Source organism: Centroberyx affinis, unplaced genomic scaffold, assembly GCF_046629955.1.
Source record: "Centroberyx affinis isolate AG114_WGS23_722 - 3 ecotype Tasmania unplaced genomic scaffold, CSIRO-AGI_Caff_v1 ptg000213l_1, whole genome shotgun sequence".
Taxonomy (NCBI): domain Eukaryota; kingdom Metazoa; phylum Chordata; class Actinopteri; order Beryciformes; family Berycidae; genus Centroberyx; species Centroberyx affinis.
This window is the reverse complement of record NW_027278904.1, coordinates 71,147-87,909: the sequence shown is the minus strand read 5'-3', so window position 1 is coordinate 87,909 and position 16,763 is coordinate 71,147. Positions and strand designations below refer to the sequence as shown.

The 16,763-nt window shown below is 45.7% G+C and overlaps 1 protein-coding gene across 1 annotated transcript in view; it reads right to left on the bottom strand.

The window, feature by feature from the left end:
* Positions 1-16,763, bottom strand: part of LOC139662253 (glypican-1-like) — a 60,813-nt gene that overhangs the window by 7,842 nt on the left and 36,208 nt on the right. Inside the window, exons 3-5 of the mRNA XM_071540897.1 lie at positions 14,203-14,361; positions 2,944-3,171; positions 2,503-2,666 (exon numbers count right to left, since the gene is read on the bottom strand). Coding sequence (XP_071396998.1) covers positions 2,503-2,666; positions 2,944-3,171; positions 14,203-14,361 — 551 coding nt within the window. The remainder of the gene's footprint in view (positions 1-2,502; positions 2,667-2,943; positions 3,172-14,202; positions 14,362-16,763) is intronic.

The following is a 16,763-nucleotide window of genomic DNA, read 5'->3' as shown; positions in this document are numbered from 1 at the left end:
GGCGAGGGAGGAGACTAAGGGATTGAGAGAGATGTGGATGTGGAGAGGAGGAGAGGAGAGGAGAGAGAAGAGAGGATGCTAGAGCTTGGCATAGTCTATTCATTATCTTCCTCTATCCCTCTCTCTCGCTCTCTCTCGCTGTTTCTCTCTCACTCTCTCTCTCATTTGTTCCAATCAGAGCCAGTGAAAGCCACTCCAGCAGCAGAACACAGTGCCGCTTGTGCGTTGGGGAAGATGCAGACACAGACAGACGCACAAATTATGAATATGAAATTGAACAGAGGGTCAAAGCCAGCATATCTGTCAGTCAAACCATGCCATAGAGACCTCGACTCGGATGAATTTGAAGAAACATAGACATTCTGTCCTCTAGTATAGTTCAATATACCTTGGAAATACCCTTTTATAGAGATTGACCCAGTGTGTCTGGTGACTACTTTACTATAATACAGTCTGCCCTTGCTCTCCCTCTTGAGGCTTCTATAGTGTGTGCATGTGTGTGGGCGAATGCATGTGGGTGTGTTTGTGAGCGTGGGTGTGTGTTTGTGTGTGTGTGTGTGTGTGTGTGTGTAATAGGGAAAGCGGAGGGGAAGGCAGTCCATGACCTCATTGAGAGTGGTGGCGGTTCCCAGTGCCCTGGCATTAGCACCAGGATGACATTTTGTAATTTTGTAAAAGCTCCACTAATTACTTACACATTTTCCCAGGCCAACCTCATTTAATGAACACATCGCTCAATGTCCTTCGGCACCAACAAAATGCCATCAGTCAGGAAATATGTAATAAGATCTAGCTGCACTGGGGAAATGGGGAGGCAGCGCTGGGAGGGGAATGATGGAACGATGAGGTGTGTATGTGGATGAGTGCGCATGGGCATGTGTGTCTGTACCTGTATGCGCTTGCGTGTGTGTATGCCAGTGTGCATATGTGTGTGTGAGTGTGTGAGAGAGAGAGAGAGAGACTGCTTATCAGCTTGGCACCTTGCAGCTGGCAGATCTCTGTGGGGGCCGTAAGCCACTCAGGCTGGTCCGGGGGGCACACCCATGGGACACAAATCATGAATAGAAATGCCAACTTAGCGTGTCTGCCCATGCTAATACTGCTCCTCACTCCCCTGTTGCTGCTTGCGGCTAAGCTAAGCTATGCTGGCAGTGTTGCCTTCATATTCCCGCATGTCTGTGGCTGCGCTAGACTAGTTGCGATCATGTTAATGCTAGTCAGGCTGTTTTAGCTGTCACTGTATTGCTGGTCCTTATTCTAGCAGAGCTAACTGGTCTGCTGGACTAGCTGTGTTATTCCTGGTCTTATTCCCCTGTGGATGTCGCTTTACTGTGTGTGTAATTGAGACATCCTGAGGTCCCTGTGTGTAGGCAGCAAGCCGGCTCACCTATTTTCTGGGACAAAGAGAAACAAAGAGAGATACTAGGCCAGGCTGCCTCACTATCATGCTAGCACATACCAGTAATGCTAGCCGGGATACATACATCACAGTGGAAGGGAAGGATTTCCTTCGACATGCATCCAAATGTGTGGTCCTGCAGTCAGCTAGTGGCACTACACCTAAATGTTTTCCCTATAAGGACTTTTTGTCACGCTACTGTTCTCTGTTCTCCCTCCCTCTTTTTCTCTTTCATGCTTACCTAAACCCTGGCCGTCCCATAATTCATCAGGGAAAGAATTGCAATATTAATCTCAGGTGCAACATTATCAACCGTATGTTCTCTCAAAGGATGGGTATATTTCTCATGGGTGCACTCAACGCTCCCCTTGCCCAGTGCATGACGGGAGATATTTTTCATCGGCACACCAATACTGGCCCCCCTCCCATTCAGGAGCAGGGAAGATTTCTCAGCCGTGCTCTGATCTCAACCTTACTCTTGTCTCACGCACAGAGGGTGCCATTTCTCTTGGGTGCACTGACATTAACCCTCCCCACAGCCTAGGGGGACATTTTTCAGTGTGGCGCTGACATTAACTGCTGTTGCAGGGGCTGATTGCCTGAGCCCTGGGCCATGCTTTATGGAGCCTCTCGTTTCCACTAACATCGATCTGCTATTGCCTTTTACTATGCCCGCGGATAGGTGAAGAAGTGTGTGCATGTGTGAGGGCGTTCAAATTCACACCAAGTGCCGGGTGGGATGGTGAGCACTCAGGACAGAGTGGAATGCGGACTCTGAACACAAGAATACCAATGAACATGTAGGGAAAGGAGGGGAGGAGAATATTAGCTCCAGGGGACAAAAGACACTGGTAAATAAGGTTTGGGAGGGAGTCAGTGGCTCCCATCAAAAGCAATAGAATTCAGAATGGGAATGGGAAGTAGAAGAACAGGACTTGACAGAAGCAGTGATACCCATAATGTTAACAGAAAGAGTATAAAGCGCAGGGAGTGCCATACAGGTTGACAATAAAAGGGAAGAGAATAGGAGAAAAAGAGAACTGGAGAGAGAGACAGGGAGGGAGAGAGAGAGAGAGCGAGAGAGAGAGAGAGAGAGGTCTTACCTGGGACACCTTGCGCACCACCTCTCCGCTGACCACCAGTCCCTGGACGAAGGAACGCGCTGCCACAAATGTGCGTGTGACCTTCAGCTTGAGGTCACGGGGCGTGTCTCCGAAAGGCCGCAGCGTTTCTGTCTGCTTAGAGACGCATTCCAGGTAGTCTTCCCCTGCAATCAGCATAAACATTTCATGAAAGTGAATTTCCATAAATATTGAATTTGAATACATTGAAAGCTAATGGGTTTATGGATTGCATATGAAGTCTCACAACAGGGTCAAAGAACATTAGCAAGAAAGATTATCACCTCACTGTTCACCTCACCTGGTTGGTATAAACATCATAGACCCATGAATATGTTCTCAACTGCAATTATTGGCACCATCATCACAGTAAAAAAAGCCCCCTTGGTTGCTCTATTACAGAGGGGTTGTAGTGTAACCTACCTATGAGGTACTGCTTGTTTGCCTGGTTGAACAGCTTCTCCAGCAGCCTGGCCCAAAAGTCGTTGAGCACCTCCTCCAGGTTTACGTTGGAGCCTCGGCAGTAGCGCCTCAGCTCAGTGTACAGGTCAGAGAAGACCTGGGCATTCTGGGAGTATAGGGGACCCAAAGCTGGAGGGAAGGTCTCCTGTAGGGCCACCTCCGAACGGTTCAGCAACTCCAGGAAGTAGCCTGAAAACAGACACAGAAATTTGACAGTTTTAACGGAGGGAGGAGGAAGTTTGATATCTACTATATAGCTCACATGGACACAGACCTTGGTATTGATTTGTTTTGTGCTATTTTAGTCACTCTAAAAGTGGCAACCATGGGTGAGGGGCTGTTTTTTTTCCTTTATATCCTCACTTTCTCAGTTTCAGTTACTGCAGAGTGTGTGCCAGTCTGCATGAATGTAAATTGTGGATTTGAAAAAAAAAACAAAAAAAAACCCCAAATCAAAGTGGACATATGTCTTCCATCTGCAGTCATTAAAACAGTAGGACATGTCAGCCTCTAGGAGCCATATTGCTGTCTATAGTGGCATTCCCAGTTGGCTATTATGGCAGTTTGTGCCGTGATGGCTGCGCTCTCATTCTTCTAAGAAACTACGGTAACTTTTACAAACTTCCCCTATCCTACTCTCCCTGCTTTGTGCTGCATACCAACACTGCCTCGTACTGTCAATGAACCCAAAGTGGAAGTATTTGAGTGCGTCCCTCCGGGGGATGTCAGGGAACTGACAGTGCTTCGGGGTGCAGAATATACTGCTGCAGCTAAAGATTTGCAGATATAAAGGCAGGCAGACAAGCAGTCAGACAGGTAGACAGACAAACAGACAGATAGACAGGCTGTCAGTCGTGAGGAAAAAAAAAAAAAAAGCAGGAATGCTGAAGACTAAGACAAGCACAAAAAACAAAGCAGACAAGAGCAGAGAAAGCAGAATATAAACCCCAACCCCAATAGGAACGGAAGGCTCTGGTCTGCCAGGAGTATGGCAGCAGAAGAAGCCTGGTTCAGCACAATAGCAGCGTGCCCGGGCCATCCAGCCATTCAGGCCAACATTTACTCTGCATCTCCATGCACACAACGGGCTTACATCTGCTGTGAGTGTGTGTGTGTGTGTGCATATCTGTTTGTCTGCAATGTGTGTGTGAATGGATGTGTGCGAGGCAGGGAGAAGGGAGAGGTAGTCCGCAGCAATGTTTACTTTGTAGGTGTCTTATCTCTGCCAGCCACCATCCCAGATTGGGAAGAGGCGAGAAAAGGGGTGACTGGGGCCTCCACATGGGAAGCCCCAGTCTGGGTTAGCTTATTCCCCCAACGAAGCTGCTTTTAAATGCATAATAAAACACACACACACACACACACACACACATACACACACAAGTGCTACACACTCCAGCATATATTTAAGCACACTCACTCAAAGCCACACAAACAGAACGCCGTCTTCCAACAGTTTCCCTGACTGCCGCAAATGCAGTTCTAAACGTGAAGTCAACAGTTACACAGAAGTTGCAAAACGCCAACACCCACATGTGCAGTGCCTGAAGACAATCGCAATACTTGGAGTTACATAACATGTTAATATGCTAAGCTCATCCTGACCCATCTGCGTGGCATTATCTAAGCGCTGGCCTTGTCGGATACTGTATCTCTGTTCCGCCGCTCTAGTCCCGCTCATTAATAAACACTAACCCGCCTGCTGCGCCGCTGCCGTTGCTCCCCTGCTTTTTCTCCTGGCATTTTCACAGGCTTCCTCGCAGCTAAAAGGTCTCTGTTCTCATTTGGAGTCCTTGATTTGAACATTGCGGGGAAGAGAAGTATTTAGCATTTAATGTTAGCAGAAAGGCATTCCTGACAGGATTGTGTGTCATTTTTTATTCCATTAGCGGACAACCATTTTCCCATGTAGCTCCTTTACTATTCTTCCTTTGATATGAATTAAATACCGCAGACCACCATTTTCTTAAATGAGATATTTGGTAGCTATTGTGTGCTAAATGAACATTGCCATAGGCTTACAGTGTATCTGAAAATGTAACTCAGTGATTCTAGAAACTCATGGAACTAATGACTCTTAGTGAAACCACCATTTTTACAATTGTGGCTCTTTTTTTTTTACTTTGCTGCATTGTGCTGCAATCCTGTGTCTGGAATGTTCTTCATCAGAAGTTTTAATATAGCAATGCAACTGGTCATAAGTTTAACATGGTATTTTAATTAAATTTGGTTCTTTTATTATGTTATTAAACTGTGCAAGGTGGATTTTCAGACACCAGTGTATCCAATAAAAATGGATACGTATTAAAATTACAAATTATATAAAAAACAATAACCAAACCAAACAATGGTACAAAGTATTAACTCCTAAGATGGCTAGAATGATGAGGGGTGATAAACAGCAACATGGGTGATAGATCCCTTAAAATACAAGAAGGAGAAAGAAAGTACGATAGAGACAATTTACGCAGATCTTTACAAAACGATGAGAAACTTTCTAATAAACTTCTCATTACAGCGACAGAACACAGAGCAAACAGAAATAATGAAGCATGTATATGTCTTTGTGGGTGTGTGTGAGGTGTGAAAACATTTCTTAAAATATAAGTTTGAGAGAGATAAAGGCATCTGAGATGCAGAAGCCGTACTCCCAGTGTTTGTTCGGTAACAAGAGTTCCTGGCTGGATGACATATCGCTCCCCCGCTCCCTGACCTCCTGTCACTCAAAGTCCCTGCAAACACAGCTCTGGGCCTGCCTGGAAGTACTGGGAGAACAGCACATCTGTCACTCACACAAACACACACTCTTGCGCAAGCTTCCACACGAAAAAAACACACATAAAGGAGTCAGCAGAAAAGCACATACACACATATGTATACTCACACACATGAACACACAGACATACACATGTGCACACACACACAGAAACCAACTTCAAAGTGAATGAACACACACAGAGACACACAATGATCACAGACACACAAACACACAAAGACAGAGAGACACTATCCAGAGTACACACACAATGTCAGGCAGGCAGACAGACAGACGGGGAGCTGGTGTGACAGGTGCAGCTTTGCTTTATAATCCCCATTAGGATTCATTCCTGCTGTGTACTGTCAGCCATACTGTAAAAAAAGAAAAAAAAAGCGAAAGTCTAGCTAGGCAAAATGGGTTCCAGAAGGAAAGGTTTCATTCAGGTGATGGAGTGAGATTGTTTTGCTATTAAATGAATTATCCACATTTCTGTTTATATTCCTGATAAGGCAGGGGCAGGTGTTTAAAATGCTCAGGGTATAACACATTCCCCTGTGGTGAGCTGATTCATACCTCAAGAAACTGTTAAGGAACCAGGGCCAGCCCACAATGTTATGTATTTTTCTTGATGGGAGCTGTATGTGCATATTTAAATGTTTGTTCGTTGTTTGTTGCTGTACTGCACCACAGGCTGTCCAGTTTCTCCTCTGGCCTTCAGCCCAAGTGAATAATGATCATCATTAGCATGACACAAAGCCCCAGTGTGTGTGTGTGTGTGTGTGTGTGTGTGTGTGTGTGTGTGTGTGTGTGTGTGTCAAGCGCACACACGTACTTTCATGTGTAAAGATGACCTTTCTCATTCTCTCTGCTTGTGTCTCCATGATACAGGGATCCCAGTGGGCCCACCAGCTCTCCCTTCATCCCTTCATCCCTTCATCCCTCCCTCCACCCCTCCAACCCTTTGCTGTATCCCCCAATCCTCTCTCATCCCTGCAAGCCTAACCTCCACCTCCACCTCCCCCATTTTCTGGGAGGGGGTTCTATAGCTGCTCATATCCCAGGACAGGAGCTTTAAATCGGGCAAGGAGGGGACAAAGAGGGGTCAAACAACAGTTGGTTAATACGACAGTAGTCTATGATAAAATATGAAAATCTCTCTTGACACTCTCTATCTCCATCTCATTCTGTCTTTTTTCTCTAACTCTCTCTCTCTCTCTCTCACACACACACACACACACACACACACACAGACACACAGCGAGAACGAGATAAGCTAAGCGTGTGTGTCTTAATGACTTTCTTCCTGCGGTGAGAGGGGAATTAATGATTTCATTTGTAATCACACTGCGCTTCACATCCAGGCCACCTTGACATGTCGGAGGCTTATTTTAACTCTATTCCAACTTTCTCTGATCCCATTGGTTCTAAACCTGATAAAACACATGCACACACACATACCACAAGGTGGCTCTCAGGTAATCCACCCCCTCCTTTACGCTCTTGGTCTTTAATCAATCAACATAGTGGTTTAAACTCGACAAGTCTATACTCCATTTGCTCGCTCGCTCTCCCTATCTTTCTCTGTCTCTGGCATTGTTTCTCTCTCTCTCTATCTCTCTCACTCTCTCTCTCTCACTCTCTCTCTTTCTCCGTCTCTCTGTCTCTTCCTCTGTCAAGGTGTGTTATTGACAAGGGATTCCCTGTTACAGAGGTACCATTGATCCTCCTCCAGCTGCCAATCACTCTCACTGAGGGCTTGGGCTGATCCTGAGTAAGTTTCTCACAGAGGGATTAATTGACCCTGGCTTGTGCTCCTCATTCCAGACTAATCCAGAATCAGTTTTCTCACACAGAGGGCTTAAGCGGGTCTGGCTACTTTTGCCGCTGTGTAATAAAGTTGGAAAATCCACACCGGTAGATTGAGCTCCTGATCCCAAATTGATGAGTCATTAAGTCATCACAGGCTGACAGGAAATCACTCATTCTTTCATGACTTGTTTGCACTACTCCCACCTAACACCGGTTTCCTGCACAAATCAATTTTGGCATTTGTTCTTGTCCTCTGATTGGCAGTTGACATTGTCTTCCATGTGCAAGAAATGTCTCTAGACCAAGCCGAACCAGTGAAAAGACATTGTAGAAAATATTGGTATATATTTTGACTTACAAGGCCTCTGCAGGACAAGGACACTATCCAAACAAATGGGCCTATGTAAATGAAAGCAGATACCCATATACTCATATTGACAAGGATGCTTAAGCATATTGTATTCACAGAGGCGCACACACACGCGCTCACATACAGTACATGTCCATAAATAGTAAGCAAACTAGCAGTGAAACATGACAGATCTATTCAATTTTGGCAGCGCACCAGAAACCAACGAGGGAGGACTGGAAGGAAGAGGAGGATAAGTGAAAGAATGCAAGGGAGGGAGAGGAGAAAAGATGAGACCGCAAGAGGCGTAGCAGTTGCATATCTGACGGCCTTAATTCTATTTGTCCACTTTGACAAGTGCTGAATGATCATATTAGCTGGACGTTTCCTTGGCAGAGGAGAGAGGGAGAGAGAGAGAGAGAGAGAGAGAGAGAGAGAGAGAGAGAGAGAGAGAGAGAGAGAGAGAGAAGGCAAGAGAGAAAAAGTATATGCCAAGAGAAGACGGGAAGCAAATAAGGCGGTAGGGCTGCATTAAATAATAAAAAGTGAGTAAGAGGAGGAGGAGGGTAATGGAGAGGCGAGGCAGACTGAGCTGCAGTGTTCCAGGCCTGGTTGCTCTCTCTGTGCCTGGTTGCTCCAGCCGCACCCGCAGCCTCCTCAGCAGGCACCAGATGGTTGTGTGATCTCTACCCTTCCTATCAGGACCCGCCCTTTGCATGCTGTCCCCCTCCCTGTCCACATGTCCCCGGGAACCTCCACCTTTCCCTTTGTTTTTTTTTTGTTCTCCACCTGTGCAAGGACGGAAACAAATAAACACGACAGCCGCAAACAAACACTGCTGTCCCGGGTGCGCCGAATGCACAAACGATGATCTGGGAGCCATTAGACTGTTTATGTGTCAGACTGACTCTCCATCAATAAGGACATTTATCACACACATACTGTGCCCCAGGAGCACCACAGCCCCCTTAGCAAACGTTTAGACGCCATTAAAAGCTCCCTTATATTAAACAAGCCGACACACCACATAACACATGCCATTTATCAACGGTCGGTCTGTGGAAGTCTTTATTTCTCTCTCTCCCTCTCTATTTCTCCCTCCTGACTTTCCCTGTCTGGCACTCTGCACCATTTACCCATGTCTGTTTCTTTTTCTATCCATCTGTTTCTCTTTTTCAGCTCTTTTTCCCTTGCTTGTTTCCTCCCGCGCTCCATGCCGCTCCTTGCCCGATGTCATTTTGTTCTCTTTTTCCCTCCATCTCAACTTACTTTCCATTTCTTTCCCCCCATCATCCTTTTTTTTTTTTATAACACCGCAATCTTCATCTATCCTCGCCTGCGCTCTCTCTCTCTCTCCCTCTGTCTCGCTTTTTCTCTCTCTCTTTCACTCTATCCTTCCAAGGCGCCATTGCTCCTAGTGAGTAATGTGTTTGGCATAATTAGGCCAGTGTACTCCAGGTCCCAACCGACGTGATTTGCATGCTGATAAAACGAGCCAATCACGCCGCACAATGGGAGCAGATGTCCTTGTCTCTCGTGACATCATCAGAGGTGACCCTGAAAGCAGGAGAAATTAGAAGTGGGGGGGGAGGAGGAGGAGGAGAGGAGGTGGGCGGTGGAAGGGGGGGGGGGGGGGGGGGGGGGGTCAAATCAGTTGTCTAATTGAAGGAATATTTCAACGCAGACGCCGAATGTGTCGCCGGAGTCTAATTAGAAGTGTTTGCAGCTGGTATTAGCGCTCCCGATGAGCTGTCTGCCGTGGCGTTCATTACACTGGGAAGAAAACAAAGCGGGCTGCTGCTGCTGAGGTGGATGGCGATACAGGGTGGGGGAGTGGGGGTTGGGGTGGGATGGGGGGGTTGTGGACTTGTCCTTTGATCGGAGTGTCGTGTCTGTATTCTAAATCGGGCAGGATGCATTTGGGTGCACTTGATGTCATCGTCATGGACTGCTCCCCGCCTCAGGTCTTGTCTAGCTCCATCGCAGGAGATGGCGTTACTTAACAGGCCAGCTGGGAGATGTTCAGCTCTACTTAAATGAATAAATAAGAGTGTCCTGCCTGGTCATCTAGAAATGAGTGTACCCATAAGCCAGCCAGCCAGCCAGTACTCTTCAAATCAGATTAAACTCTATGACCACTGATCTGCCTTGGACTGAAATGGGCTAAAACACACACTGGCCAATAACCCTTTGGCTACTCATAAATACTGTATTCCATTGCATGTGTGTGTGTGTGCGTGTGCATGTGTGTGAGAGTTATGTCTTGGCTTAGGATCAGACAAAAGAGTAAACCCGTTTATTTGACTCTTACTGTGAGGCTATCTATCTATCTATCTATCTATCTATCTATCTATCTATCTATCTATCTATCTATCTATCTATCTATCTAGCCAACTGTCCATCTGTGTGTCTGTATGCTATCTATCTTTCTCTCTTATACATTGATGTCCGCATACACTTACACATATAAAGATAAACAAATCGCCAAAGCATCCTTTTGCATCTAGATAAATCAATGGCTGCAATTACATACTCCCCCTGCCAGAATCATACACACACACACACACACACACACACACACAGTAAATCCAGATGCCAGCCATGGCACTATTAGGTAGAGCACCACCTGCCAGGTTTAAGGCTTCCGTCTGTCTCCCACACCTGGCTGCCATCTAACACACACAGCTCCCTCCGGTGCCATCACTCTCTGTATCCTCTCTGACCTTTCTCTCTCTCTTTGTGTGTACTCCCCCATCTCTCTTTCTGTCTTGGTCCGTTTATCTATCTCACTCTCTTCTGTCTACCACTCTCCTATTTCTGCCTGTTCGTCTCTCACCCTCGCTGCCGCTCTCCTTCTCGCTCTGTCTCTTCTGTCGTTTGGTGTCCTTTGTGTCTCTTTCTCCCTGTATCTCTTGTCCTTCCAGATCTTTTTTCTTTCATTCTATCTTTATCCGTTTGCCTTCTCTCTGTTACTTTGCTTTCACTTTCCTCCTCACCGTTGTGTGCGCAGTTCTCCTGCTGTTCTGTCTGCCTTCTACTGGCTATTTAACTTGGTCCTGATGTTATTTAGTTGGAATCAGTAATGGTCATCCTTAGCCATGCAGCAGTAAAACTGACAACGGTAAAGAGATAGGGAACAGACAGTACAAACCACGCACACACAAAAAAAAACACTCTCTTTCACACACACACAAAATTGCAAACTTACACACATATGCACAAACGCATGTGTGTCTGTATACACACACACACACACACACACACACACTACTATACACACTCGCAGGCCGGGAGCCAGCTGTGTGTGAGCATGCTGGTCCTCTAATCTGTGGCTTGGTTGGGGCTTCTTCCAGAGTCCCTGGACCTAAAAAGGCCTTGCCTGCCTGGGCTGGAACAGTAACACCCTACACTTAGCCACATGGCGCTAGCTAGCCCACACCCTGCTAAACACAGCCAGATGTGGAGGGACTGGCAGCAGGGTACAACGCTACTACACTCTTGTCTAGCTACACTAAACTAAAAAAAACCAAAAACAAATACTGCTACTTTCACTCCTCTGGAGGTTGCTTGGGAATCAGCTCTTCCTCGCCCTTATTTAACCATAAATATCAAGCTTAACCTGAACGAAACGACCAAACAAGATTCTGTGTCTGAACTTAATTGAATCTAACTGTTGACACAGATCCACTTCTGACACAGTGAAGAGGAGGCTGGGTTTGGTGGTGGCTGAGTTGTTTACAGAGGCCTGAAACACAAGTTATCTTACTGTGCCATTTCCAGTAGCTAAGGCTAAAAACACCAGTCTTCAGTGAGAATGGGTGTACCCTGCCAAACTGAGCCCATTCTGTGGCAGCGAATGCATCGCATCACGGTCCAATTAACCCCGGCCTATCGCTCAGCTTCTTCGGAGGACGCGATCAACAGCAGATGGTTTCAAGACCTTAAGCCCCCCCCCCATCCCCAACACACACACGCACGCACACACATTTCTCTCTTCCCTCTGTCTCCTCTGCTGTCCCCATCTGATGCTCCACGGGGTGAGTTGAGGGGAGATGGAAAAAGAGGAGGAAGGGGTAAATGGGATGGGATGAGAAGAGGAAGAGAGTGGAGAGCAGGCTAGGAGAGGAGAGGAGAGGAGAGGACAGAGGGTGAGGAGGGTGGGAGAAAGAGAAGGAGAGAGAGGAAGATGTGGCAGGTGTGGCTGGACTTAAGGTCGAGGAAAAGGACACATCTGAGGTCTGGACAGAGTTTTGTGTTACGAAACAACAGCAGCCGTTTGAACTCTGAAAGTACATGACAGGTAAACACACACCTACAAAAACAAGCTCCAAATGACTTCATTGTTTGGCAACATGAGTTACCACTTACATGACGTGCGTTTGTGTGCGTGTGCGAGTTCTTTGAGGCACATTAGATTGTTTAGAGTTTAGAGCTGAGTGCTGCTTGAATGTGTGCGTCTGCAGTCTGTGTTGTTTACTGGCTCTGCTGTGCTAAATGAGGTGTTTTTCTGGAGAATGGGAAAGTTCCAGGACTTTAAGATGACATAAACTAACTTGGAGGGGATTTGTATGTCTTGGACAGGTTGTGTGTGTGCGTGCGTGCGTGAGTGTGTGTATATGTGCGTGTGTGTTTGTGTGTGTGTGTGTGTCCTCCTGTGGGTTTTGGCAGGGTGAAAGTATCCCTTTGGCATGGAAACAGCACCCTGAGTGAAAAGGAAGGACCATGAGAAAGAGAGAGACATGGAGAGACAGAGACACAGAGCAATAGAGGAAGAGTAAACAAATGTCACTCAGCCACTAATCACTGTGATCTGAAAAGGTCAGGCTAACTAGCCAAGCTCAGAGCCCCAGCTGACAGATCCATTGTCATAGACTGGCCAAGGGGAACAAGTGGAGCACAGAGACACCCTTCTATTAACTGGAGCAGGTCATTAAACACAAATAATTGCCTTAGTGCGCTAACGGTTTAAGATTGAGAATCTCTCTCTCTCTCACTCCTGCTTTTTCTCTTTATTCTCTCTTTCTCTCTCTCTTTCCCTCTCTCTCTCACTCTAAACATTACAATTACGGACCTAAACAATCTTTGTCCTGTGATGCAGAGTGATTCAGACTCATCGCTCTGATGCATGTCATTACAACACAACATTAGGAAACTTGCAGAGTGAACGACTGAAATGCAGAGTCAAGTTCAACATTTTAAAAGGGTATTTTATTTCTATTAGAGTTGGGAATTGCAATGTGACACGGGTCGAGGCTGTTGGAGTCATGAATTGGCGATGGATTAATTTTTTTTAAAATGAGGCCTCATGCGATTCAGCTGAATGAATTCAAATTGGATCAAATCCTACCATGAAATAGGTAGGGTTTGATTCGAGGCTATAATGCCACTGTACAGTTGCACCGCCTGAACCACAGCACCTGATTGGAGAACCAGTACTTTATTTTTGTACTTCTTGTCATATTTAATTTTGTCAACACACTCACGAGTATAAACCCTGTAAAACTTTTTTATTTACAGCATTGCCTTACATTCTAACAGAATGTTATGCTTCAGATGACGATTATAATTTGTTAACTGTGCTGTTTTGCTGCTAGAGCAAAAGTTACGCATCAGCAAAATACTGTATGCCTGGAAACACTTTTTATAGTTTCTCTTAACCCCCGTGAAAAGAGCTACCAATGGCTATTTGACAGGGAAAAGGCTTACATCATCAAAATCATCAGTCATTATTTTAAGCAATCTTGTGCCATTTAATTGCTAATATTTAAATTTAGGTAATTGTATTGGTTCAATGACAACAACACTACTTCAAGGCATTACTACCCTCTTCTGATACATAATCAATGCTCTGTATTAATCTATGCATTAGTCTGTGTAATAAAAGGGCTTTAACTTCTTATCTTCTTCTTCTTCTTATCTTTTTCTTCTTCTTCTTCTTCTTCGTTCACATTTTGTGTGTGTGTGTGTGTGTGTGTGTGTGTGTGTGTGTGTGTGTATGGCCTTGTGTGTCTGTGTGTGTGTTTGTGTGTATGCTCGGTATGTCTCGAATGAAAAAGAGAAACAGCCAAGAATATCTATTGAACCAAAATTGACAGCTGCATGCATTACTCACACTGTGTGTCACAAAAAAAACATCCCCTGCTAGAAATGTGTGCCTGGACATGTGGTTCCACATCAAAATAATCCAGTGTGATAGGCTCATGTCCAGTTGATTACTGTCGAAGAACTAACACTCACGCACTTACATTCAGGGTTTCTCTTTTTCTCCCTACTCAGTCACACACACACACACACACACACTCACCATCGAAGATCTTGTACTGTCGACCGAGCGTGGCCTGTAGTCCTCGTCCGGCGTCTTTGAGCAGTCCCTCCATCTCCCTGCGACTCAGGCTGGCCAGGTTGTCCTCCATGTCACTGACACAACAGGTGTAGCCCTGGGGACAGATGCGCAGGTGCTCTCCTGGCAGGAGGACAGGTGGAGATGAAGGAGGAGAGAGGGTGGGGAAGAGAGGTGGAGGAGAGGAGAGCGGAGCAGAGGGGATGGGGAGAGAGCGAGGGGAAGAGGATTTAGGAGAGGGGAAAGAAGGGAGGATGAAAAGCAGGATGGGGATATGGAGGAAGGGAGAGGAAAAGAAAAAAGACAAAAAACACGTTAGCATCGACAAGTTCTACCAATTCAGTCGACATGCAGGCAAATCACGCAGACAAAATCGAGATGAAGATTTCTTGTGTTCTGGCATGATGGATATAATGCTCAGCAGCGAACATGAGAACAAAGGAGGCAGCCTGTATTAGTTGCAATGGCTGTTTTTATAGCCTTGAACCCAGTTTGCTGGCAGGCGGGGAGGCTGGGCTGCCTGGGTCCGACCTCCTGATTGCCTGGCAGGATGTGGAGAAGTCTGTGGTGCTGGGAGCAGTGGAGCGAAGGGGGGGGGGGGGGGGGGGGGGGGGCATCGGTTCCCATACAACTTTAATGAGCACTCCTGACACACGCATGCAAACACGTGCACACACACACACACACCCACAGATAAAAAAACAAAAAAAACAGGAAAAAGGTGGAATGCGTCTGCAAGCTCAAGCTCAAACATACACCCGTATACACATACATGCACACACAAAAACTACAGTATATGAGGGAATTTCAACAAGGGCAGTCAAAACTGGTTAATATTACAGTCAAGCTGTAGCTGAAATCAGAACAAATTATAGTGAAATGTAAGTTACATCATCCACCTCATTGCTATCAGGCCTAAGGCAAGAGAAATTCATGTGGGTGACATTCATTTGCAGGTGAAGACAGCAGATATGAACCATAGCCTTGGATTGCAATCAAAAATGTCTTATTGAATAAATTCCTCCTCGTTTTGTGGCACTAATCTGAACATCCTCATATACTCCTACTTATAACCACAAACACGCACACACACAAACACACACACGCAAACACAAATGCTCGCGCACACACACACACAAAGATCAGATAAACAATAATGTAGAGCATACCAAACTGTATCACGACATTCCTCCTCTTCAGAAGAAGGAACAGTTAAGCTTTTAGATTATTAGTTTGGTCTTCTAACACAGACACTCTCTCTCTCTCTCTCTCTCTCTCTCTCTCTCTCTCTCTCTCTCTCTCTAACGTGCACACACACGCACACAATTTTTTCCCACATGATGAAATCGGCAAGGAACGTGGATTGGTCTCTATCTCTCTGTCCATTAGTGTGTTCCCCCATTCGTCCGTCACACACGATATATCAGACACCGCTGATTGGATTTTGACAAAACTTGGGGAATTATGCCTTTCACCATTGTGTTGCAGCATTTTCAAAATTACACTGATTGGCCCAAGGGGGGCTGCTACATAAACAGGTCAAAATAAGATGACATATTTGTCATTAACTGGCCCAAAGGAGGATTGCATCATTTGTGGGGGACGACATGTTTACCGTTGCTTGGTATTAGTATGCTGCTGGTGTCACTTTATGTTAAACAGAGAGTAGATAGAGTGCAGGCTGTATCATTCCCATTCAGATCATATTACTCCCTCCATGGAAGAGGGACCTAACTGACTCTCATTGAGCCTGCCATCTTATCCAAAGGCCCTACAGTGACAAACACTCTCTAACAAGCTCTCTGTAATGCCCACCTAACAAGCCATTCCTGTCTCTTCTGTTCCCTGCTGGAGGGCCTTCTGAGATCCTCTTGCAAGGTCTTGTTCAGGCTGTCCTGGTGTTGTACACAGGCTCTCTGACATTTATGTATGCACACGTGTACAGACACACACACACACACACACACACACACACACACACACACACACACACACACAGGCCCTAAAACCTCATAATTGTGATTTCTTTGTTTTTCCGTTGTAATTAAATTAAGCTGTCCTTTCGTTTAGTCTATATGAGACTTTGTCACAAACGATTTTACAAATGTTGATTCAGATCTGTGAACACACAACTTCAATCAATGACATAATGATGCAAATTCTGCAGCATAAGTGCAAATCTCAAGGCTAGCGCACGACACTTCTCTTGCAGCCAATGAGACTTTTAAAGAAAAAGAACGTCAGTGTCACCCTAAGCACCTTCAGATGTAGCCCTTGTTGAAGTCCCACTTTTTACTGCATGCACGAATGAATTACTGCTGCATTATTGCTCTGCCAACATGAGCCATCAAAGGACATAATGATATGAAGAACAACTGAGACTAGAATTATTTTGCTGCAATATTGTACACCTGTTAGGTTTTACTTTATGAAGGATTCAGCCTAGGCTGCCTCAGCCACTGTAATAATAATGCAGAATACAGTAAATTCAACACATCTACTGCTGCTCATACATAACATGTACG